The sequence below is a fragment of the Acartia tonsa genome, chromosome 13 (assembly GCF_053477335.1).
Source record: "Acartia tonsa isolate MP-2025a chromosome 13, ASM5347733v1, whole genome shotgun sequence".
NCBI classification, from domain to species: domain Eukaryota; kingdom Metazoa; phylum Arthropoda; class Copepoda; order Calanoida; family Acartiidae; genus Acartia; species Acartia tonsa.
The window spans coordinates 40,765,500-40,791,074 of record NC_137272.1 but is presented as its reverse complement, the minus strand read 5'-3'; the positions used below and the strand labels follow the sequence as shown (position 1 = coordinate 40,791,074).

General features: G+C 38.4%; 1 protein-coding gene across 1 annotated transcript in view; it reads right to left on the bottom strand.

Moving 5' to 3' along the window:
* LOC145335307 (uncharacterized) overlaps positions 1–25,575 on the bottom strand; it is a 111,336-nt gene that overhangs the window by 34,675 nt on the left and 51,086 nt on the right. Inside the window, exons 4-10 of the mRNA XM_080181043.1 lie at positions 15,191–15,227; positions 14,812–14,877; positions 13,993–14,166; positions 13,495–13,552; positions 10,896–10,948; positions 10,214–10,306; positions 9,452–9,501 (exon numbers count right to left, since the gene is read on the bottom strand). Coding sequence (XP_080037169.1) covers positions 9,452–9,501; positions 10,214–10,306; positions 10,896–10,948; positions 13,495–13,552; positions 13,993–14,166; positions 14,812–14,877; positions 15,191–15,227 — 531 coding nt within the window. The remainder of the gene's footprint in view (positions 1–9,451; positions 9,502–10,213; positions 10,307–10,895; positions 10,949–13,494; positions 13,553–13,992; positions 14,167–14,811; positions 14,878–15,190; positions 15,228–25,575) is intronic.

Sequence of the window (25,575 nt, the reverse complement as noted above, 5' to 3'; positions counted from 1 at the left end):
GTTTTTTTACAGAATTTTTGCACTTGTCCTTGAAAATGCAGAGGTATGCAATGCATTAAGAAAATTAAACAACTTTTTGGGATTATGTACAGTAGGGCGGGTTCATATCAGAATTAGACAAAGAGGGGATATGCAACAGATAAAATTAACCTTTAAAACATTTCTGACCGAAAAAGAATTTAAAAAATTGAGTTTTAGACCGCGACAACTAAAAAATATATTTGATTACTTATTAATATGCAAAGACGACATTCAACATTTTTTTTTAATCAGAACTATGGCTTCATGGTGCTCTCTGGAAAGGCCTTGAGGAGCTGAATCAGGAACTTTTGTCCGTTTCAAAATATCTCGTTCCTAGAAGGAGAAATCACTAAAAAAAAAACATTATTTTAAAGGTTTATTGAGAATTGTCCAATTTATAGAGGTTTTTTAGATTTTCTCAGGCTAGGAACGAGATTTTTTGAAACGGTCAAAAGTTCCTGATTCTACTCCTCAATGCCTTTCCTGGGAGCACCATGAAGCCCTAGTTCTGATTCAATACATTTTTGACTCCCATTTATAAATAGCTATACACTTGAATGTCTGGTCGTCAGCGGTTTTAAGACTTAGGATGAATTTTAAATCATCCAGAGGTGTATTATACTCATACAAATCATTTCGGATCCCCGCTTTGGCCTCTGAAAAAAAATGTCCAAAATCGACCCACCCTAATGTACAGAATTATTTACATTGTAATGTATCTTAGGCTTGTTTTATAGTATCCTGTTTAAATTCTAAAGTAAAAGAAGTAGTTTGTATGTCTGTCTGTTCATTAATATCTCACTAAAAAGCCATCTTTTTAGGGGAGCTTCAGGTCTTGGTTAAAGTTTTTTATTACTCAATCTAAGCAACACAAAAAATATTGGACATATTTTTAGTGGTTTAGATATGGTTTTAGGCTATTTTTTTAGAGGGGTTGCCGCTAGAGGCTAAGGGAACAGCCATATATAGCTAGAGTACCTGTAGTTACATAAACGTCTTGTATGGTATTTACTTAATCGTATGGGTTGTTGATAGAAGCTACTCTTTATGTTATTCAACTTCTTTGATGTAGAATAATCATAAAAATTCATTTTAACAATAAAAATTTAACATACCTAAAATCAAGCTTTTGCTAGGATATGCTTGGGCATATAAGCTTTGTATAGCGCCTATAAACTGGCCTATCATCGTTTAATAAAATTGTATACTAGCCTGCCATTGGTAATTTAGTTTGTATATTGTCCTTAGGGTTGGGCCGGATATCCGGTGTGGCCGGATATCCGGCCGGATACCGGATATTGAAACTATCCGGCCGGATATCCGGCCACACCGGATATCTGGATACCGGATATTGAAACTATCCGGCCGGATATCCGGCCTAACCCTAATTGTCCTATTATTGATCAGTTGTATTGTATGACGTCATTTTTTATTAGGCACTTTGAATTTCTTCATTTTAACATTTGCATTAAAATTAACCAATTACGCGTTGAAAAAATACAAATGTATTATTAGATGATACCATTTTTAAGGGCAAATTATAATGAAAATACAATTTTGTGTGATGTATCAGGGATCTAAAGGGATAAGACAATGGCAGATAAATTGATGTACATCCCCCATTATAATACACAAAATTACCTCCCTGTAGATTAAAATTAGTAATTAAAACGTTTGAACACTCAACTTCATGAATCAACCATTAAAAATTCCTAAACTTCCTTAAAGTTGTAGGCCAACGAATAAGAAATTGTTAGCATAAAACTTTTGGGACTAGTGTAATAAACAGCCAATTGTCCCCTCTCTTTCTCTGGTGATGTATGCATAATTGTTATCCCTTTTATTATTGTATTGTGAAGAAGAACAAGAGAACTTATTTGCAAGATAAATATTTATCTTTTCCCACAGATTAGAGATACAAATTAATTAAACAATTGTTTAATGTCCTTTGATGTACGAACATAATAGAATGTCTAGAAATTATTTTCCAGTATGGCTTCTAAACCGATTAATACCCTTTGGATAAGAACTGGTTCTCAGCCACACTGAAAAATCATGCATCGTATCGTATTATATCCAGTTTTCTAGTTTTTTAGCTCTTGTCTTCAGCATCTCGAGCTATAAAAACTGGTTTTAATCTTAAAATTGTACATTTTTATATCCGCGGAAAACTGTTTATAATACGATGCGAGAACTATTCTGAAGCTAAATTTGAAAATCTGAGATGGCGAAGATTAGTAAATATGCGGGGCCTAAACCTACTGTGCCCTAACCCTGCAGGGCTACCCAGTTTAAAAGAATACCTAACCTAACCTTTTTTACAAATAAGGGGGAGGGAGTTTCAGTGTTCAACAGAATTTTTGAGGGAAAGCGCCAAATTATTCTACATTAAAGAATAGGCCATAGACCAAAATGGAATGAAAATCCAACTTTCCTGTCATTTATATCAAAATATCATTATCCTTTGTTTTTGTTGATATTACAATATCTGCAAAGGTTACATTAATATGCAGGGAGTAAGGGAGGGAACAATAAGCAATTAATTCAATTTAAGAGTTTTCGCTGAACGGCCACGAAATCCAGATTTATCCAGAAAATTTGAAGAAAATTATTAGCGAAAATCAGTCAAAAACTGCTAAATTCTTGCACAATCCCTTTAAGCCAGGACCCAAAGTCTGAGACTCCTAAAAATTTAATATTCGATCCATTGTCCCCTCCCTTACTCCCTGTTTAAAGTTTCTTCTTCCTTATTCCTAGCTGTGTTTATTACACTAAGTACATTGAAAACTTGTGTTAAATAATATTATTGGATCAACCCAGAAAGAGAGAGGACAATGGCCTGTTTATTACACTAGTCCCCAAAGTTTCATAATATCGTTTTCTCATTCGTTTGCTTAACAACTTTGGGTACTTTTAATGACTTTTTATTGGCTACTTTAGTAAGTTGAGTGTTCTAACGTTTCAACCACTAACTGTAATCCAGAGAAGGGGTAATTTTGTGTATTAACATTGGAGATGTACATCAATGTATCGGCCATTGGCTTATCCCTTTAGATCTCTGGGATCAACCCAAGATTAGCTTTCTTTTCTTTAAAGGTTTTTAGTGTAAATCTTATAACTATTTTCGTTCTTTTCGCTTATGGTCTAATTTGTAAACCTTCTCTTTTAATAATGTTGTCATCTTTGTTTTATCTTTTTTAAAGTTCAGCAATTTCAGCTTAAATACTCTATTTACTATAACTAGCCTCTAGGGGCTTCGCCCTATATGAGGTAATGGGAAAAACCTACTACATGGAATTTTTCTTAGAGCTATAAATATTTTCAAAAAAGTTATTATTGTCAAATTACTCAAATTGGTAAGGTGATATTTTTATTGATGTTGAGATTTCTGTGGAGGGTGGAAGTATCCTCCTCTAAAATAGTTCTTCCAAAGACCTATAAGAAGCTTCACTGTAAAGGAGAATTATATCGGTTCAGCGGTTAGCGATATCAACAGACAGACAATCATCCAATTTTTTATAGAATGATATACAATTATGTTATGTAAGTTGATATTAATAAATATTAATTAATAATAATAATATAAATTAATTATTAATATAAATTATTATAATATAATTATTAATATTGCTATGCAGTTGTAAAAGTAACAAGAACAATTACTTCCGAGACTCGACCAAGTGGCAGAAAAAATAAGCCCTGTGACGTCATAAAAGGGAAATATGAGAGGAGAAGTGGGAAAGGAAAACCCTTAAAAAGAGATGGCTTGACACGGCTCGTTTTTTGCCACTTTGTCGAGTCTCATTACTTCCATATGAAATGTTGAACCACGTAACAATTTGTTGACATATAATACCTATAATATATGTCAACAACAAGACATTAAATAGAAGTAGATGTAATTGCAATTTAATATATGTACTTTTTCAGCTAATACTGTTTTAATATACAAGCGGCTAAGCCCCTGGCATCTTGATGCTCTGTATTCGAAGGGTTATTCAAAGGGGTCAGAAAAATAGGCTAAATCCATATTTCAAAACTTTAAATAATAATAAACGTGGATCACAGGATTAATGTGAAGTTTCTCTTATATATAGAACTAAAAATTATTCAGTGGTTATTGAATTCTTAAGCTTTCTACCTTATATAATAGGATTGGATGGATAAGAAACTATACTTTACTCTTCTTTTTCATCTAAATTATTATTAGATTATCATTGCTGCGCTTTCATATGGATATATTTGTAGCGTTTTCCCTTGATATGTTTAGTCGAGCACAAAAGCTAGTTTTTGTGTGTGTTGTGTTTGATTAGGGCTAACCAGAAGGGTTAGTAGCAAAGAAAAAAACTACTCGCTTCCTCTAATATTCAATTGATTTTTTAAAAAGATAAGGAATGTATAACAAGGTACTTTGAAACACAAGAATAATATTGGTAATAGACTCCGAACTTAGAATTAATATTCAATTGAATTTTTAAAAAGGATAAGGGATGTATAACAAGGTACTTTGAAACAGAAGATCAATACTGACTCTTAACTTAAAATTAGCTCTCTCAAGCTTACAAAAATAATTGTTTTCTTGGTGGTACAGATGAATATCAGAAAGGCTAAAACTGTGGATATATCCAAAATTTTCTTATTAATACTATTGAAAAAAATTTGTTACTCAAAAGTATTTACCAACTTTAGTCCAACTTTTTTCTTTTTCTATAAAGTAAAATCAATTTAATATAAAAATAGCTGATTTTGAAGGGAAAATCTTACATTTGGGGTTAAATATGACTTTGTGATTTAAAAAATAGTTGAGCCTAGCGGAACAGATATGAACTACATATAAATGATATTTTCAAATTTTGTCATTTAATCTTTATTTGGTGGCTATATACCAGCTTCATAAACAAACAAAAGACCTTGCTTTTTTATAATCGGATAGCGGCTGAGGCAAATACCTCTCTGGGACCTATAAAAATCTTCACTATAAAGGAGAATCTAATCGGTCTATCAAGATCTTGTGGTACAGACAGACATTCATTCTACCCAGGTAACTAAAGGGATAAGACAATGGCCGATAAATTGATGTACATCCCCAATTATGATACACAAATTTGAATCTTTACATAGATTATAATTAGTGGTTGAAACGTTTAAAAACTCAACTTTTTCAACCTACCAATCAAAAAGTCCCCAAATTTGATAACCCAACGAATAAAAGAATATTATTATAAAACTTTTTGCGCTAGTGTTATATGCAGCCCATTGTCCCTCTCCTCCCTGGCCGGGGCTTCGAACTTAAAATAAGCTCTCTCAAGCTTACAGAAATAGATATTGGCTTGGTGGCAGAGATGCAGATCTGGAAGGATAATTGGTTAAATAGATTTAAAGTTTTGTTTCTATTACTATTGAAATTAAATTTCACGTAAAAAAAAATATCAATTTTTGGCACTTTTTTTTCTTTTCTATAAATCAAAATTAAAAAGAAACATAAATAATAATTTTTGTAAAATTTCTTAAATTTTTGAATAAAATTTGAGTATGTGATTTTAAAATAGTGGTGCCTAGCGGTAAAAATATAAACTACATATAAATGATTTTTCAGTTTTTGTTTAAAATCTTCGTGGCTAGCTCAATAAGCAAACAAAAACTCTAATGGCTGAAAATAGCTTAAAACACTTTAATATGAAAATAAAATAGCAAAAAACCATTCAAAGGAACCTTTGTAAATATTACCTAAAATATTGAACCCAAGCATTTAAGACGTTATTGAGATCCCAAGCCTCACACAAAATATTTTGTACTACTTTATTTGATACTAGCGGCTTCGCCCCTAGCCTCTAAGGGCTTTGCCCTAAGAGGTGATAAAAAAGATTAAGGCAAAAATCGTAAAGGACCATGGAAATCTCCTTCAAAAAAAGGACCAAGGAAATCTTCTACAAAAAAAATAAAGGACCAAGGAAATCTTTAGCAAAAAAAAAATGGGGGGGATTTTTTGGTTTTTTGGGGGTTGGGGGTGTCCCACCCCCCCAAGAAAATAGCTTGAAACCACCACAGGACCAATAGGTAGATACCCTGAAGAGTAGAATCCGATCGGTTCAGTGGTTACCGAGATCTTAAGGGACGGACAGACAGACGGACAGACGGACAGACATCGTTCTACTTTGTATTATAGATTTATTTGAAGATAGAGACTCCAATAAGATAAAATACCTCAGCTCTCTAGGACCTGTAAGAATCTTCACTATAAAAGATCATTTAATCGGTCTTGCAGTTATCAAGATCTTGTGGTACAGACAGACAATCATTCTATCCAGGGATAAGACAATGGCCGAAAAATTGATGTGCATTCCCAATGATGATACACAAAAAATACCCCTTCTGTAGATTACAATTAGTGATTGAAACGTTTGGACACTCAACTCAATGACCCAACCAATAAAAATTTAATAAAAGTCCCAAAAGTTGTTGAGCCAATGAATAAGAAATTGTTACTATTAAACTTTGGGGACTAGTGTCATAAACAGCCCAATGTCCCTTCCCTCTTTAGTATAACTTTCTTCTCCATAATTCATCCATATCTAAATTGAATAAACTGACAAACTAACAAAGATGTATTGTAGAGTAGCTATGTTCCTAATAATGAGAGAGAAATAAAGATTATGTGCATATCCGCTTACATCACTCGGTGTTACTACACTCCATCGTAAATTGTGGTGCTATAATAAAAGTTGCATTAATAGAACTGAAAGCTTTTAAAAGGATGTTAGGAGGTACCTAAGCTCCCCCCCCCCCTTCGCCCTTCCCAAACATAATGACAAGTGTGTTAAAATTGTGTCAAAAATTATAAATATAACGTCATAAAATGAGGGAGATGAGAGGAGAAGTGGGAAAGAAAACCCCTAAAAAAGAGATGGATAATCCCTCATTTTCATTACGTCACATGGATGATTTTTGACACAATTTTAACACATTGGACTTTGTCAATCATAATTTGTTGTGGGTTTTAATAATATTATAGTTTTTGTAAAAACATACGGTTAAATCATCAGCATTTTTGGATAGTAGTAATATAGCTAGAAATTGTGATTACAAAAAGGAAAAAAGTGTGCTTTTTTAACTATAAAAACTATGCGATCAATTAAAATTAATAAGTGTACAGAACTGGGGGGGAGGGGTGTAATTGCAGAAATTGTGTAAATCTGTTTATAAAAAAAAAATTAGAAGGAAAAATGTGTAATATCATAAAAACATGTGGAATATAAATATAATATTAACATGTTAGAATAATATAAATACTAGAATTACATGTATTTACTTATATCATAATTGATTATTAATATATTTCCTTATATTTCACTAGCGGCTTCGCCCGTAGCCTCTGGGGGCTTTGCCCCAATAGGTAATTTAAAAAAAATAAGTATTTCTGGTGCTGCCATTTATTTTGAAATAACTGCCTAAAAAAATGGTGGGGGATTTCTTTGTTTTTGGGGGGGGTTGTGTGTGTCCCCCCCCCCCCCCCCGAGAAAATAGCCTAAAACCACCACAGGGCCAGTAGGTACATTCCCTGAAGAGTAGAATCCATCGATTCAGTCGTTACCAAGATCTTAATGGACGGACGGACAGACAACATTCTACTTGAGATTAGTAACAATTTTCCAATATGGCTTCGAATCCGATTGATATCCGCTGGATTAGAACCGGTTATCAGTCATACTGAAAAATCAATTTTCCCTGAATATTAAAATAAAATTATAAAATTAAAACCATATTTTTAGCCCGATTTAAATCTTAATTTTTTTAGTTACTATCCGCGAAAAGCTGTCTGAATAAATAACTGATAATCCTTAGAAAAATTACATCAAGTGAACGGTTTAACCAACTTTATGAATGTAGCTTCGTTTAAAAGAAAAATTTATCAACAAATAAAACGTTTTATTGCGTAGCTACTCCATTATAAAGGTTTGTTCGTGTGTCCGTCCGTTTGTTACTTCGTGACAATGTGAAATGTCGTGTTTGATTAGTATTTTATTTATTTATCTATAATACAAAGTAGAATGATGTCTGCCTGTCCGTCTGAAGCTTAAAATCTCGGTAACCGTTGAACCGAATCGGCTCTCCTCTTCACGGAATATGCCTACTGGTCCTGCGGTGGTTTTAAGCTATTTTCTTGGGGAATAGGACACCCCCAACCCCACCCCCAAAAAAAAAATATTAAAAGATTGAAAAGAAAGCGTTATGAATAACCCATAAAATTATGGTCCGCAGCACCAAAATATGTTTTTTTATAATATGTTCGAAATAAGTGGTTGCATCTGGTAAAGCCCCTAGAGGCTAGGGGCGAAGCCGCTGGTACAATATATTTGTATCCACTGCCTATTTTTCTGAATTTTTTTTTTACTTTAAGACAAGCCGCGCATTTGCCTTTTAAAAAGGCACGCTTTTTTTAACACCCTTTATATTTATACTAGCGGCTTCGCCCCTAGCCTCTAGGGGCTTTGCCCCAAGAGGTGATAAAAAAAATTAAGGCGAAATTCGTTAAAGGACCAAGGAAATCTTAAGCAAAAAAAAAAAAAAAAATGGGGGGGGATTTTTTTGTTTTTTTGGGGTTGGGGGTGTCCCACCCCCCAAGAAAATAGCTTAAAACCACCACAAGACCAATAGGTATAAACCCTGAAGAGTAGAATCCGATCGGTTCAGTGGTTACCGAGATCTTAAGAGACAGACGGACAGACAGACATCGTTCTACTTTGTATTATAGATTTACATGTAGTTACAGGAAAAAAAAGGATTTACTAAATATTAAAATACAATCGATATATTATTACTTAGATGTTGCACCAGATTTTAATGTACTCTAATAATATGACACTCCTAGCTGGCTAAAATGACGATACCACACATCAATCCCCTTTACCACAATTCCTCCTCTCCTACTTGATGAACGAATTGACCAATACGTCCATATTAGCTAAATTGACTAGAAATTTCCGTCTGTCCACGAATTCTATATCCATTAAAATTAAATAAATGTGTGTTCCTGATCAACTTCTCCGCTTTTTCTATTTTCATCTTCTGGGAGGGGAAACTTACAACAGGGGTGCTGAAATATGGATAGATAGATAGATAGTAAGGTAGATTGATACATAGATACATAGTTATAGTGAGATAGATAGATAGATAGCTAAAAAGATGAATATAGATAGATAGTGAGGTAGATAGATAGATAGATATACTTGATGTGTTTTCTTTCATCTTCTGGGAGGGGAAACTTACAACAGGGGTGCTGAAATATTGATAGATAGATAGATATGAGATAGTGAGATACATAGATACATAGTTATAGTGAGATAGATAGCTAGATAGCTAAATAGATGAATATAGATAGATAGTGAGGTAGATAGACAGATAGTGAAATAGATAGATAGATAGATAATACTTGATGTGTTTTCTATCATCTTCTGGGAGGGGAAACTTACAACAGGGGTGCTGAAATATGGATAGATAGATAGATAGATAGAAAGATATGTAAATATATGTGTAGAGAGATGTACAGTAAGATATATAAGTTTTCCGGAATTTTAAAGTTAGGGGGAGATTTGAAATCTGCATCAAATTTTGAGGATTTTTTATAAAATTCGTTTTTTCTATAATTCTTTATCTAAAAGCAGAAATGCAATTTAAGTTAATTAATTTTGGCATCTGTGATTGGTGGATTTAAAAAATCTGCGCTCTTATTGGATGGTGTACATCATTCAACCAATTAGAGCGCAGGTAGTTTAAAATCCACTTATCCTATTGGTCAAAATTAATTAACTTAAAGCATTTCCGCTTTTAAATAAAGAATTATAGAAAAAACGAATTTTATAAAAATCCTCAAAATTTGATGCAGATTTCAAATCTCCCCCTAACATTAAAATTCCGGAAAACTTATATATCTTAATGTACAGATATACATGAATAGATAGATATATAGAAACTAACAATATCGAGGCTAAAATACGAATATGCAGAGCAGAAGTATAATAGATGTTTACATTGATAAATAGATTCAAAAATAAAATTCAATAGCTAGTATAGTTAGATAGATATATTTTGAATGTATAGATAGATAGTGAAAGAAAGAGATAAATTTACAGACAAGCTGTCAATCAAACATATAGACCAAAAGATAAAGCAGGTAATCAAAACAAACACTTACGGTTTTCCTAGTCCCGCAGTTGAACCTGAGGACAAGGCAAAATTTTGGAGCAAACTGCTTTGGCTTTTCTGTACTCACGGATAACTGGTTGGGCTAAAATAATAAGTTTAGAGTAGCTTCGGTCTTAGTAAAAAAAAATATTTGAAGTGTGTCTGACTGTATGTCCGCAAAGATATCGTAAACAGCTTTATAAATTGTTTATAGGGAAGTTGAGTATTGTTTTATTGAAGGTTCTAGGCCATTCCTAATTAGGAGCAAGTGAGGGGGGGGGAGGTAAATTCTCCCTATAGAATTATTTTTCCCTTTCTTTTTTAACAGAACTAAATGTAGGATAATAGTTATTTCTAGCATCGTATTATAAACGGCTTTCCGCGGATATAGAATGTACAATTATGAGATTAAAACTAGTTTTTTTAGCTCCTAGGTGCCGAAGGCACCGGCTAAAAAAAACTGGTTTAAATCTTATGATTGTACATTTTTATATTCGTAGAAAGCTGGTTATAATACGATGCTAGACATAGTTTTTTCGTATGGATGAAAACCGGTTCCTATCCACCGGTTTCGAATGAATACGAGAAAGTGTATTATACCCCTCCTAAGCTTCGTCCCTTTAGGCTAGAGATGAAACATCTAGTTTGATAAGGGACTTTTATAGTTGCTTCGCTGATAACAAATGACAAACCTCAGGTTCGACTACTGTTTCAATAATCTGGGATGGCTGGGCTGACAGAACTTCTAAAAGAATAAAGAATTGGTCATTTCAGAACATTTTCACATATTATTAGACTTTTCCTGGGTTCTAAAGGGATAAGATTATGGCGAATAAATTGAGGTACATTCATAATGATGATATACAAAATTACCCCTTCTGCAATTAGTGGTTCAAACGTTTGGACACTTAATGAACCAACCTATAATTTAAAAATGTCCCCAAAATAGTTAGGCCAGCGAATAAGAAAAACGTTATTTTAAAACTTTGGGGACTAGTGGCATTTTCTTTTCATAATAACGTTTGTTATAATACAATGAAATAAGCTTTATTTTCAACGCATACGTTGATTGGAAGGCCTAACTGTGCAAGGCATTCCCCCATTGAATACTTATATGTTTACAAATAATAAAAATGTGAAATCTTAATGATGTTTTGTTCGTGGTATAATCACATACATACAAACAACCTGCTACTTCAATATAAAGTTGAATTATATAAACTTCATTTTCAAAAAATTGCAACTTTCCACTTGAAACAAATTATTGAATTGAATTGAGTTTAGATAAATGGCTAAGTATACTTTAAAACTTAAAGATTGATTATCAATTAAACAAAAATGACAATAATCACAAATAAGTATTTAGGAAAATATTATAAAATTTAAATCAAACAATAAACAAGGAATATTGTGACAGGGATGAAGAATTTTAATTATCAACCAGTTAAAATGACAGATTCTTTTAAATCGACTTTGATATAATATTCCGTTTTTATTAGCTTTTTGTAATATAATGTACACAAAAAAAATAGTCTCATTAATTATTTTTTATGACATATGACATATACTAGGGGCTCTACATTTAAAGTGGAAGGGGGTGGGTAGAAAATCCGCATAAAACTATCCCAAGAAAAAAAATTTAATATAAAACAACCTAAAACCATATCAAGACCTTTGTAAAGCCTCCCTTCATTGGTTAGTGTTTTTGCAGAAAAATAAGAAAAAACTTTATAAAATAGGGTCAAAATAAATGTTCTTTATAGTGACCTTTATAGTCCTATATATAAATACTAAGGGCTACGCCCCTAGTGGCCTCTAGGGACACTAGGTGAATGTGTCAAGGGGGCCATTTTTTCTAGGGGTGATTTTTTTTGGGATGGTAAAGATTTTCTCCCCTAAAATAGTTATAAACCTTTCCTGGACCTATTAGAAGCTTCAATGTAAAGGTTAACCATATCGGTTCAGCGGTTAGTGAGATCCTTCCCCAACAAAACTAATGGATAGTTATAGAGCGGCTTCACAACCAAAAATCAATCAGAAATTACTAAAGTTTTGCAAGAAAATGTAGTAAGAAGTTTAGTTTCAGCCTTTTGATGCATTTCCAAGATAAATTTTATATCATTTAACAGATTTTCCTTGTAATACTATTATTAGAAGATACAATTCTAATCTTCCTATTATATAAAGTGTTATATATATATATAAACCCAAGTTTTTTTTGAACATTTTATTAATGGAAGACAATTGTTTCACTACTAAATAGATTTTTAAAGATAAAAAATAGGTCATATTTTATCATACGCAGTTGCAATTCAATACCTATTATATAAAAAATATTGCTTTGGATATGGTTCACGTCATGCACTTTGAAAGAAGGTATTTATCTTTGTGTGGGCATTTGCTGAATATTTCATTTCTGGTGTTTAAAGTTTGTATGTTAGATTTGAAAGCTTTCATTATTTCAAAGCTTTCCGTCAAGCAAAGGTTATATAAAGTGGTAATGTTTTTTTTTGTCTAAAGTTTAAGATTTACTGAACTGATTAAGTTCTTCTTTATAGGGAACCTTGGATGGTTTTAGGCTATTTTTCAACTCCCATTTTACCCCTTTGAATGAAGATCACCTGTATGTTACACTGGTGGTACCCAAAGTTTTATAACCATGTTATCTTATTCGTTGCCTAATAAACTTTGGGTACTGCTAATAAAATGTGATTGGTTAATCCCAGACCAAAATGTCCAATCTTTTCAACCAATAATTTTTAGAAGAGTTTAATTTGTTTAAATGGGGATGTACAATGTACATCAATTTATTATTTATTGTCTTTTGCGGACAGAATGCTTGAAAAACCTTTTCTTATACAATCAAACGCTCTGTTGAAGTCAAAAATACAAAAATATATGAAATGATAATATTATTTGTAGATGTACTAAAACTGAATATTTACAAAACTTGATATCACGAAACGAGTACATGAGAGACGTCAAAGCTGGCTTTTGAACTATATTTGAATTATATAAAATATTTTTTCCCAATGACCTATCCTACTATTTTCCAGCATTTAAAATCGATGTATAACTCGATGTTGCACCAAATTTTCTATACTCTACTAAAGTGATACTCCCAGCCTTCTAAAATAAGGACAACCCATCCAACGGTTTCACCCCTTCCCTTTCCCTCCTACTAGATGAACGAACTGACCATTAAATGAGGTCCATATTAGTAACCTAAATTGACGACAAATTTTCCCCTTTGTCAATTTATCCACGTATTCTATATCCATTGCATTTTACCTTTTGAGGTATCAGGAAAACTGAGATCCGGTTCAGAGAAACTTTCTTCAACAGAGTCCTATACATTACATATTCATTTTTAGATTAAAGTAGTGGGAGGATTGTCTTACATTGTTACTTTACAAAGTGTCTCAAAAATCAGCCTTATGACGTCATAAAAATGATGGATAATCTATCACTTTTTTAGGGGTTTTCTTTCCCATTTCTCCTCTCATCTTCCTTATTTTTATGACGTCACATGTCTGATTTTTGAGACACTTTGTAAAGTTACAATGTCAGACAATCTGACATTCTGTGTACATATGATATCTGAAGAAGGTTTTTGGTCTTCAGGCAGTTTATATTTTTTGTTGAGCCGCAGCAGAAGCCTCAGTAAATTTACTGCCAGCAAACTTAAACTCACAGCCAAGGAGGGAGGGTACAATGAACTGCAAATTTAACTGCACCCCCCCCCCCCCATCCACATCGTTCTGTTATTCGTAAACTTAAAAACTTTGCGGGTTGATACTGAATCTTGATTTTATTGTGCACAACAAATGAGTATCCAGACTTTTCCACCAATGTTTTTGTTATTAATGAATATGTTTCCTGGTTATTTGTAACTAGATCTGATACATCTTTTTCAGTATTATCCTCCTCAGTTTCACCTCCCTCATATTCATCATAGGTATCCTGAATATAAACATCAACAACAGTTTACATTAGAAACTTTATTTTTACAAGATTATTTTAGTATCTTATAAAAACACTAGCGGCTACGCCCCCTAGAAGCCTCTAGGGGCACTTAAGGTTGGAGGGGGAAAAGTCGACCTTATCCTATTTTAAATTTTTGTTTAAAAGAGTAAAAAAATATTTTTGGGGGAGAGGGGGCTGAAGACACACTCCCCAAAAATAGTTTAAAACCTTCCCAGGACCTATAAGAAGCTTTACTGTAAAGGAGGACAATATCGGTTCAGCGGTTAGCAAGATCTTTCGAGACAGACTAAAAACGCTTACTACTTTATATAATAGGATATGCTTTCCCTTGAAGTATCTACCGAGCTCAGAACCCGGTCTCCTTATCTTTTTAATAAATTGAGCGGGAGCCTTACTCTGCAGGGCCTACACCTGAGGTGCCTTAACCCTGTGGGGCTACCAATTATCCAAAATAAGCTAACCTAACCTCACCAAGAGTGAAACAACCCCCTCTTATTATTTTTAATTTATCTATAAATATTCAGAGGGGTTGTTTGAAAATAACTAGCTACTTCAACTAAGTTTATATTTTCGATCGAGAAAAAAATAAATTAAGAAAACATGCATATTTAAGATGTATACCTCTAAGTAGTCCTTATTTTGCTGTGTAGTTGGCTCTGGTGATGTTTGTTCTTGTTCTACTACCTCCTTTATTAGAATTTAGTAGTTTTATAATTGTTATTTATTACATCTATTTATAGACAATTTTCTGCGGATAGTAAAATGAATTCCCCTGTGGGCCAACAAAAAAGAGATAGATCTTACATATTTCCTTTAACTTTCCATGAAAAATTACATTTTTCAGTATGAATTTGGAGCCATACGGAAAAAATCTACTAAAAATCTAAAAATCTTCAAAAAAAATTTTGCCTTATAACCTTAGATATTTCTGGTACATGTGTCACAAAAAACGATTTACAATAAGACTTGTAGAAAGGCTGTGCTGCTAAATAGAATTTACCTTTTTAGTTTCTGTACAGCAAGGGTGACGTGTAACTCTGTAACATGTCTTGGTTACTTTCTTTCATTCTTAACTTGGCTAATATAAATCAGATATCAAGGAAAATTGTAAGAAAATTTACTTAAAAATAAAACCTTTCAATCGCCAAAAAAATAAAGATTAAGCTAATTGAGGTTATAAAATTACCTTAAATTGTCGGTGGGTAGATAAAAATGTCTGATTGCATCCATAAGTGGCGTAGAACCAAATAAAGGATGGACGAACGGACAAAATAAATTATAAAGCAAATATTCAGTACTCGTAAAAAAGGGAAGAAAAGGAAAGAGAAAGACAGATATAAATTCACAAAAACTTTAAAAAGTTTAAAAAGAATAGGTATGTTTTTTATATAATTTAAATCGGTGAAAAAAATATTTGTTTTCTGTTTAATATGCCTATTTAAACTATTATATCAATGCCTTTATTCTTTTTGTATAAGATGCATTCAAAATCTAAAAATTTTGCCAAAAACAAAGACGATGCTATATTTAGTTAGATTTTATGCTCATACGATACAGAAAATATTTCTAAATGGTTAATTTGCTTTATTTTATGTTTATTTAGTACCATTAATTTTGAACAACTTAATAAAGTCAAAGAAATATTTTTAACAATACAGGGAACATTTCGTATTACCAAAGCATATTGAATTTGCTTTAACAACCTGGAAATTATATTACATAACAAAAGCGTTAGCAAACTTAACTTAATAAAAGTAAAGTTGTTTCATTGTCATGTTATTACAAATTTTATATTACAAAATTTAGTTTATTTCGGCGATGCTGTGAGTATTGGTGCAAAAAATATGACGTAACAAAAAAAATTAGCCAATGAGAGGCCGTTATTGACCAATGGTAAAATTTATAGTGGCCTATCATTGGCTAATTTTTTTTGTTACGTCATATTTTTTGCACCAATACTCACAGCATCTATTTGGGCAAAATAAATGGATTAAGTTACAAGTATAATGTTTATCTAAATGTTATGCCCTATTTAATACTCAAAAGTATCACACAAAAAATGAACTTTTTGCTATTGTCAAAGTTTTGTACACATTAGATGAACATTCTGTCTCTATATTTAGATTTTTGAAAAAGAGTTTTTATCAGGAATATGATATTGTGGTATCCGCCTCGGTTGAATGGCAGATACCCAAGTTCAAATGATTACGGCAGTGCGAACAGACGTGGACACATATATTATAGAGAAGCTGCGCTTCTCTAGCAATCACTAAAATAACAAACAGGGTCTATTCAGATGTTACTTAATTCAGGGTCTAAGGTTTACTGAAGTTATATACAACAAATAATAAATACACAGATTGGAATAAATAATCCTAAAGCAAAATCAATATAAATACATATACAATAATTAGATTGGGCAATAACGATCCCCCATCCCTGGAAAGGGTGGGGGGAACCAAACAATACAGCTTAACCATAATAAGGCTGTCAAAATCTATCATTAATTTTAAAGCATAGGGAGGGGTCAGGCTGACCCCTTCCCCAGTACTCGGGGGAGGGCCCTCGGCCCTTCTCCGAACCAAGGTCAGGGTTGCCACAGAACATGGCTCAAGGTTGCCGAATACCACAACTCTCCCCTCGGAAGGCTGGGAGGGGGTTTCCCCACCAGACTTCCGACAGTGGTTGAGGCCTTCGGCCCGCTCATTATGGGACTATAATTTACAAGAGTTAACGATTCAATGGAATCCTAGTGGTGATTTTCAGAGCTGATGGGCCCCCAACTTGGGTAGAAGGTAGAGGCTGGCTTTTGTTGGGCACGTAGCTCGGCGCCAGCGGGTGTCAGGTTGGCATGGGGCGCAGCCGCTGCTGGACCGGTCAGCAACGGGGCATTCTGGTTGGCGTTGGCAGCGGCTGGAGCACTGGCTACCAGGTTGACTGTCTGGGCGACAGCCTGGCCTCCCGAGGGGCCGCGGGGCTTTCCAGAGTGCGGCCCAGGCTTGCCTAGGCGGTCATTCCCACTATCGGCTGATTTCATGGACACCATTTCCTCGGCTGCTTCCCGGCCAATAGGAATGGCATCCCAGTCCATTGAAAAGTCCCGGGACTTGGCATGGGTGATCCTGGCCCTGGCCAAGGCCTTACGATACAAGGTTGGGTGATACAGAAATACTTGTGACATCGCGTTCAGGGCTGCACGTACACCCCCTGCAGCTGCCAGGGAGATGATGGTTAAGTCTCCCAGCAGCTTGAGAATCAACAGCAACAGGCACAGTATGGCTGCGCCATCTCCCCACTCATGAATAGCCTGTCTGAACCCAGCCCAGACATCCAGGGTTTCCTCCCCTTCCTCCACCAGTCGGTCAATATTATAGGACACTATCCCATGGTCTCCGGTGGCTGAACAGCTGCCTTGCTGGACGCATGAGCCATACGACAGGCAGTTGCTTGGGTGTATCCAGCGGGGGCGGCCTCTTCTTAGGTGCTGGAGTTAGCTCTATCCACCCTTCCTCGGCGTGTACAGTTAGGGGGTAGGTGGAGGAGCAGGGAATCTTGGTGGCGTGACCGCTATACACCTTTGTCACGGCATCTACAAATCCTGTGGGCTCCACTGGCACCTTGTCCCAACATTCATTGCTCTCCCTTACCACGTACTTATTACGCTGGCAGGTAAGCTGGAGCAATACATCTCCCCTCAAAATAGAGAACGTGCTCCCCTGGACACGCACCGGATGGGCCGGGTCTAGCTGCTGGAGCTTCCAGCAATTGGCCGCTACTTCTTCTGCTGCTGCGCTTCGCATTCAAGTTTCCAGGGTAAATCCTATGTAACCCGCGTGTATCTGAGCCTGGAGGGGGACATCCACGTCCCTGGCCGATACTCTGGGCAACGCTGCCGCGGCCGGGTCGGCTGCCACGAACAATGCTGGGTGGTTGGTGGCATGGGCCTCAAAGTCGCAGTTCACTATCGAGGTGGGGGTAGTCATGTTGATAAAGAATTGTGCCTGATGGTCAACCAGGAACGCATCCATCACCAGGCTGGGCTGGAGGCTGCGGATCAGCCTCAAGGGGCAATCTCTCCCCAGGTGGTCCCACACATACGTGGCCTCTCCAGTGACACAGGACAGCTCGGACTGGGGACACGCTAGGGTCAGGTGGTCGGACTGGGACTCCACTAACTCATTTCGATACAGCTGGCCTTCAAAATGGACGTCCTCCCCTTCACAACCCACCCCCTCGGGGCTGTTGACCAGTGCTCCTACCATATCAAGGGTAAAGAACAGGGGGTGGTTCAGCTGGAACGTCAATGGCTTGGTCTTGCCTGGCAGGGTGTAGACGCGGCTCCGGGCTAGGTCCCGGCACGTCTCTGGGTCAATCTTGGTTGGCCGCATGAGGGGGGGGACTGAGGTCACCTTCAGGTGGCCACAGACTCCACACCTAAATGTCCACTGGGACACTGTGAGTTGACAGCTATATCCCATGGTCTCCCGTATCTTAACTTGCTGCAGGATATGTACCTCATGGCCCAGAGGCACCTCCTGGTGTAGCGGCTCCTTGCTACACATCTGCTCTTTGTTGAAGGCGGTGACATGGGTGGGGTTGGCACAGTCCCACCCTACTAAGACATAGCTAGTTGTAGGCCACACAGCTGCTAGCAATAGGCCCCACAGAACCATCCACCAATGGGAGAATCTGCCAGACAGCCACCATCCTCGCGCGCGCATCTGGGGATTCTCGGCTCTGGCCACAACTGCTTCCTGGGGCTGGATACTGCTGGACTGCTCCTGGCTAGATATAAATTTCCATTGAGTGTTATCTTTAGACGCCCGGGGCGTTCCGATACCCTCCCCAATGACGGACTGACAGGCGACTGGCGCCTGTCTGGGCGTCGGCTCCCCTAGCCTCAAGGTGGCCCTTCCCTCGTCCATGGCATGCCCAGTGGCATGGGGCTGTAATGCGTGTGGCACAGGCTCGCCCTGTATTATATCCCTCCCCTGCCCTAGGAACTCAGGTGCATGTGGCACAGGCAAGTCCTGATAACCCCAAATCTCAATCTCCCCAGCCTCTGGTGCGGGAGGCACAGGCAAGGCTGGAGGGTTACAATATTTTGGGTACAATGCGTTTGTCAATTTTAACTTATCCTGGCTCAGTTGAGGGTGGTAGACAGCTGGACTCTCCCTGCTGGCTGGGGGCTCTATATGAGGGACAGCTGGACTCTCCCTGCTGGCTGGGGGCTCTGGATGAGGGACAGCTGGACTCTCCCTGCTGGCTGGGGGCGCTGGCTGACTGGGGGTGACGGATGTCACCCCTCCCTCTGGGGCTGCAGGCTCGTTCCGGGGTCCAGGTCTCTCTGTGGCGGCGACGGTTGTCGCCCCAGGCACCGGTGTGGGGGCGCTGGATAGCACTCCCCAGTCTTCACAGGTGGCGGCGGCGGTTGCCGCCCCAGACATCAGCTTGGGGGTGCGGGACCGCACCTCTCGTCCTTCCCAGGTGGCGACGCCAGATGGCGCCCCATACATCGACTCAGACTCGCTGGCTAGCGCCTCTCACGCTCGGCGGCCGCCAGGGCCTCTCCATACACCGTCCCGGTGGCGCTGGGTAGCGCCCCTCTGCTCTTGCTGGGGGTGACAGGGGTTACCTCCTCCTTCGGGGGACTCGGTCTGGCAGGCACCATCATGTTGAGGCCGAATGGCAGAGGCCGCAGGACTTCTGGCTCCGCAATGTTGGTTGGCTGCACGAACTCCGGTCCCATGTGGTTGAGGCTGAAGCCCAGGCCAACCCGGTTGGGTTCAGCCGCTCTTCCCAGCACGTTGATCCTGGCTGGGATGGTCCCAAACTGCGGCATTCCTTCTGAGTGGCCCACAGTGCTGGGGGCGGCTGCTTGCTGGAGTGTTGCTGGAGGCGCGCTCCCTTCCATGTTGGCTACCTGGCTGGGCTTCCCTGAGTGAGCGCCCTTGCCGGCTACACGTCTCCTCCCGGCTACCTGGTCCCAGTCAGCCTTGCACTCGGCTGCCGTATGGCCTGAGTAATGGCAACGTTCACATCTGGCAGAACGGTCACAGCGGGGCTGGGTGCGTCGCTCTTCTAGGCTGACCTCCATAGGCGTAGGACAGTCTCTGACTCGGTGGCCCTTCCCATGGCAGCGGTAGCAGCGGCCTGGAATCTTGGAGGCGTCGTCTGGTGCAACTTTCCCCATCTGGTGGAGACCCGGAGCCAAGGCGCCAATCTCCATTGGCTCCGAATCATCGTACTGGGGCAACTGGACGCTGGCCGATCCCGTGAGCCCGTCGGTGGCGTCCACTAGGCACACACCCTCCTTCAGCTGCTTGGTGATCATGGTCATGGTGAACATGGCTCGCCTCGTGTACTCAGGTACCGAGGCGATCTCATGTCCCATCATCTCACGTTTCACGTTGGCGTTGCGGATGCCGCGGTTAAGCTCATCGATGAGCAATTCCAGGTCTTCGTGGCTGTAGGCCTCCCTGTACAGTGCGCACTTTGTGGAGATATAGGCTTGGATGGGCTCTGTCGAGTGTTGCCTGTAGTCCCTGAAGGCTTGCTTCAGGGTCTGGGACTCATAGGCTGGACGAAATAACATTTCACACTCGGCCTTGACTTGTTCGTAGGTCAAGGCTTGGCCTGCCTTGCCAAACAGGTGGGAGGCCATCTCCGCCGCTTGCCCCGCCAGGGATAGTAAAAGGGCGTTGCGGCGGTTCAGTGTGTCATGGGGGGGTACGCGGTAAGCCGCCCATGACATTTCCAGCCTCTGGATGTGGGAGTTCCTGGACTGCTTGGGCGGTCCTCGGTACTCCGGCAGGTTACTCAACATCAGCTTGTGGTACTCGGCTGGAGCCGGCTGGGGATCGTCCTGGAGCCATTCTTGGAGCTGGTCGCCTCCTTGCGCTTGTTGTTGCTCCATCGGGTCAAAGGTTCAGCGACGGGACACTAAGTCTAAGTCAATACTATAGGCGGCTTATGTTTATGGTTACTATCCTAGCAACCGCTACCGTTTATCACTTGGTTGGTAGTTTGAACTACAAAGATCTAAAATAAGTGTACACTAGGGTACTTTTCACTAGCTTCTCAACTTTAAGGTAGGCTGGTAGGTGTAGAGAGTTGTTGAGGGTCTGAACTGCTATCAGGAACTGATTTGGTTTTCCTTATCACACTGTAGATAGGGAGGGAGGAGCTTGCAGTTTTTTTCTAAAAATATCTCTGTTGTATGCTATAGAGTAGCTCCTCTCCTGTGTGTGTGTGTGTGTGCGTGAAATCCCCTTTCTTGCAACGCGCCTACGCGCCGTCAGAATGCGCACACAGGTAAAACGCGCATCTATCCCTCAATCTGCTCTCTCATTGGTCCGCTTTATCTCCTTTGTCCGTCGAATTTTCGTTGCGTTCCGAGCTCCGCTGCGCAACCCGTGAATTGCGCTCCGTTCTCCCAGTCGCTGTCTCCGCACGGTAGACGGACTTATCGGAGTGTGGGGAGAAGGGGGAACGCGTGAGGGGATGGGGTAAAGCCGCCCTTCCCCAGGTGGGGAGGGGGGGTGCCCCAGGTTTGAGGTGACTGGGTGGTGAGGTAATTGGGTTTCTCCCTTAATCCTTGGCTTATTCTTATGTCACCTCAATTGTATTTGCTTCAATTTATGGTGGGCCCCTCCCCTTCCGTTGGGATAAGGGGGTGTATTTGCCGTGCTGCAGGTTTGGGGGTCCGATTGTTTACCAATGCATTGTTAGCTAACATCTAGGTTCTATTTTTGGCTTATCACAAGTTCTATTTTGGGCTTTATCACAATCCACGGCAATTATTTACCAAGCCCTGCCCATAAATCTATTGTTTAGCTTTCACACCAGGGTGGTAATCCATAAAATCTGATATAATATCTGTTTTTCTCAATGGGTGGCTGCGCTGTAGCCTCTCAGGATACTTGGAAATCTGGTATAGTATCTGTCTTTCTCAATGGGTGGCTGCGCTGTAGCCTCTCAGAATACTTGGAGTTAACGTAGTTTTTCTTCTGCTTGGTACACTACACTCGTATTTTCGCTCACAGCTCGCAGCTATTTGGCTTGTTTCAGCCAGTCGGCGGCAGGGAATGTCCCGTCCTGCAGCGCCGTGGGTCCGAATCCGGGTGGTGGCGGCAGGGAATGTCCCATCCTGCAGCGCCGTGGGTTCGGATCCTTCTATCTTTTGCAGTAAATGGTGGCCTGTTTTCAGCCGTTTGCAATTATTTGGCCTGTTTCAGCCCGTCCGCAGGCCTGTTTCAGCCTTTGAGCGCCCAATCTTCCGTTAGATTTCGTCACTCTTCGCAGTTCTCCGTCGAGTTTCGCCACTCTCCGTAGTCTCTCGTCCGATTTCGCTGCTCTCCGCAGCTCTGGTTCCGCCACTCTCCGTGGTCTTTCGCTAGGTTTCGCTTCCACAACTGCCGGATACAGAGTTAGACCTTGCTATCCAGGGTGGGTAATTCAGGTTGCTTGTGTCAGTTTTGCCAGTTTCACTGCTGGGAGTACCTTAGCCTCAGCTGCGCGTCTGCTCTACACTTGTGGTTTGCCGTAATCTCACACAGCTGTCACCAATTTGTGGTATCCGCCTCGGTTGAATGGCAGACACCCAAGTTCAAATGATTACGGCAGTGCGAACAGACGTGGACACATATATTATAGAGAAGCTGCGCTTCTCTAGCAATCACTAAAATAACAAACAGGGTATATTCAGATGTTACTTTATTCAGGGTCTAAGGTTTACTGAAGTTATATACAACAAATAATAAATACACAGATTGGAATAAATAATCCTAAAGCAAAATCAATATAAATACATATACAATAATTAGATTGGGCAATAACGATCCCCCATCCCTGGAAAGGGTGGGGGAACCAAACAATACAGCTTAACCATAATAAGGCTGTCAAAATCTATCATTAATTTTAAAGCATAGGGAGGGGTCAGGCTGACCCCTTCCCCAGTACTCGGGGGAGGGCCCTCGGCCCTTCTCCGAACCAAGGTCAGGGTTGCCACAGAACATGGCTCAAGGTTGCCGAATACCACAATATAACCAACAAGCGAAATAAATCTAAAATAATACGTGGGGGCAGATGTAGAGGTCGTCAATTATACGATGTGTTGACCGCTAACGACAGCTGAAATTATATATAGGTTTCGATATTTTCTAAAAATTAATTTTGTTGTTGGTATAAGCTGATTTTATATATCTATCTATAGAAACAGATAAAAGGTTTTTGAAAATATACTATCGAGAATAACTACATAATTCAATTCATTTTTTGTATATTATTTTTATACAAATTCTATTTCATTATGTCTTAATGAACGTGTGTTCAGAAAGATCTCTAAACGGCTAAACTGTTCTGCCCATAATTTAAAGTGAAGCAATAAATTTTGCTGATGCAATTTATATTATATTATGAATATACCTTAAAATCGCTTATCTTTTAAAAAAAAAAACAAAGAGAGGCTAGCCGTGGGCGCTCGGACACCCCTAGCCTTCCTAGCTGCGGGCGCTCGGCCCCCTAGCTTATAGCCCAACCTAACCTAACCTAATTATAAAAAAATTCATCAAATGCGCATTTGCCGCGTAACGTTTCATACCCTCTAACATCACACAATCACATAATCCTAATAGAATAAAGCCACTAGTTGTAAATAATGAAGTTGACAAATTGCTAGGATTGCATTCTTTATAAACAAAGCTCATAACAGTTTTTAAACATTTCTTTTGGTCATTTATATTTGGTTTTCAATAATAAAAATTAGCATTATAGAATCGTCTTGTTGGTTTCAAACCTTGCATGGTGTTACTTAAACAATTAGGCACATCATGAATCTATTTAATAAAATTCTAAATTTAGGTGTTATTAAACTCTGTTAAATGTATAGTAAATTGAAAAAATAGAATTTGTTAGATAGGTGCATTTAATGATGCATTTTTATGTTTAGAATTTTATCTAAATTGACATAATAGAAAATTCTCTATGCAATTACAATTTTAACAAGGATGACAACATCCATAAAAGCGAAGCACTGAAATGATAGGACAAACGGACATTAACACTTGTATAGTGTCAGAACTGAATAAGCATAATATATATGTATAAGAGTCAAAGCAAAATTGTAAGTTAATTTGTTGAAAAACTGCTTGATTCAGGATAATGTGTATGGACATACTTACATTTTTAGGACTTGATTATAGAGTTGCTTCGCTTATTACATTATGCTTTGTTGTCCCAGTAATCAATATACTAAAAATCAGATCAATCGGATGATTAGATCACAAAAAATTTGTTGTTAAAAAAGTTAAAAAATCAACATGTTTAAAATGGACGTACGGACATTTTGGTGATGATTATAGAGTTGCTACGCTTTCTAAATCGTACCTAATTATTAAAGGAATCCCCATGCAAAATTTGAAATCGATAGGACAATTCTAACATGCCTAAATTAACGAAAAAAGCTATCCGTTACGGACGTACGGACGTACGGACGGACGGACGGACCGACCCTAATTATAGAAAAGCTTCGCTTTTAAAAATAATAATATTTTTATTATAAAATAAGCGTTATTTGGTAGTTATAGGCTTATCCTATAGTATTATAATTCTTTAAAATTTGCCAAAAACTAAAATACTCAGATTAAGTGCAAACTCTCAAGAACCAATAACTTATTGGAGACCAAATTCTTGAGGATGTTAACTGCTTTGAGTATCTTGGAAGTAAAATGGATGGAGGCACTTTGAGAGATGTTAAAGCTAGAATTAACAAATCTAGCTTGAACAAAATTTGGAATTCCAACAACATCTCCTTAAAGACCAAGTTAAGACTTTTCAAGTCAAATGTTCTCTCTGTTTTGATGTATGGGGCCGAAACTTTTAGAGCGCAGTGATATGTCAGACATCAAACTGACAATTAAAAAGAGAAAATTGAGATGGTTGGGGCACACTCATTGTACCATTGTTCGTGGCCTATGCTCTGGAAAGAAGAGATAAATGGCGATGATGATGATTATAATTCTTGTATAGGTAGCATTTTTGTAAAATGCCATTTAGAATATTGAAAAAATTTTATTTGTTTTCCTAAGAGATAAGATAGTTGACGTTAAAGTAATGTCACCCCACCTCCAAAAATAAACCAATTATAGATTTAAAAGATTGGTTATAGTTTCTTTCGTGACACCGCCTCTTAAGGGGCGTTGCATCATATTTTCTCTGTAGCTTTAAATAGGTTATGTTAGGTTAGGTAATTGATACACCGGGTCTAGTAGACATAGGAGAAAATCTACTGTGAAAATATGACGAAACGCCCCTTAAGAGGCCTTGTCACAAAAGGGACTATACCCAAATGATTAGTAGAGAACTTTGTTCCGACCAATCATAAAT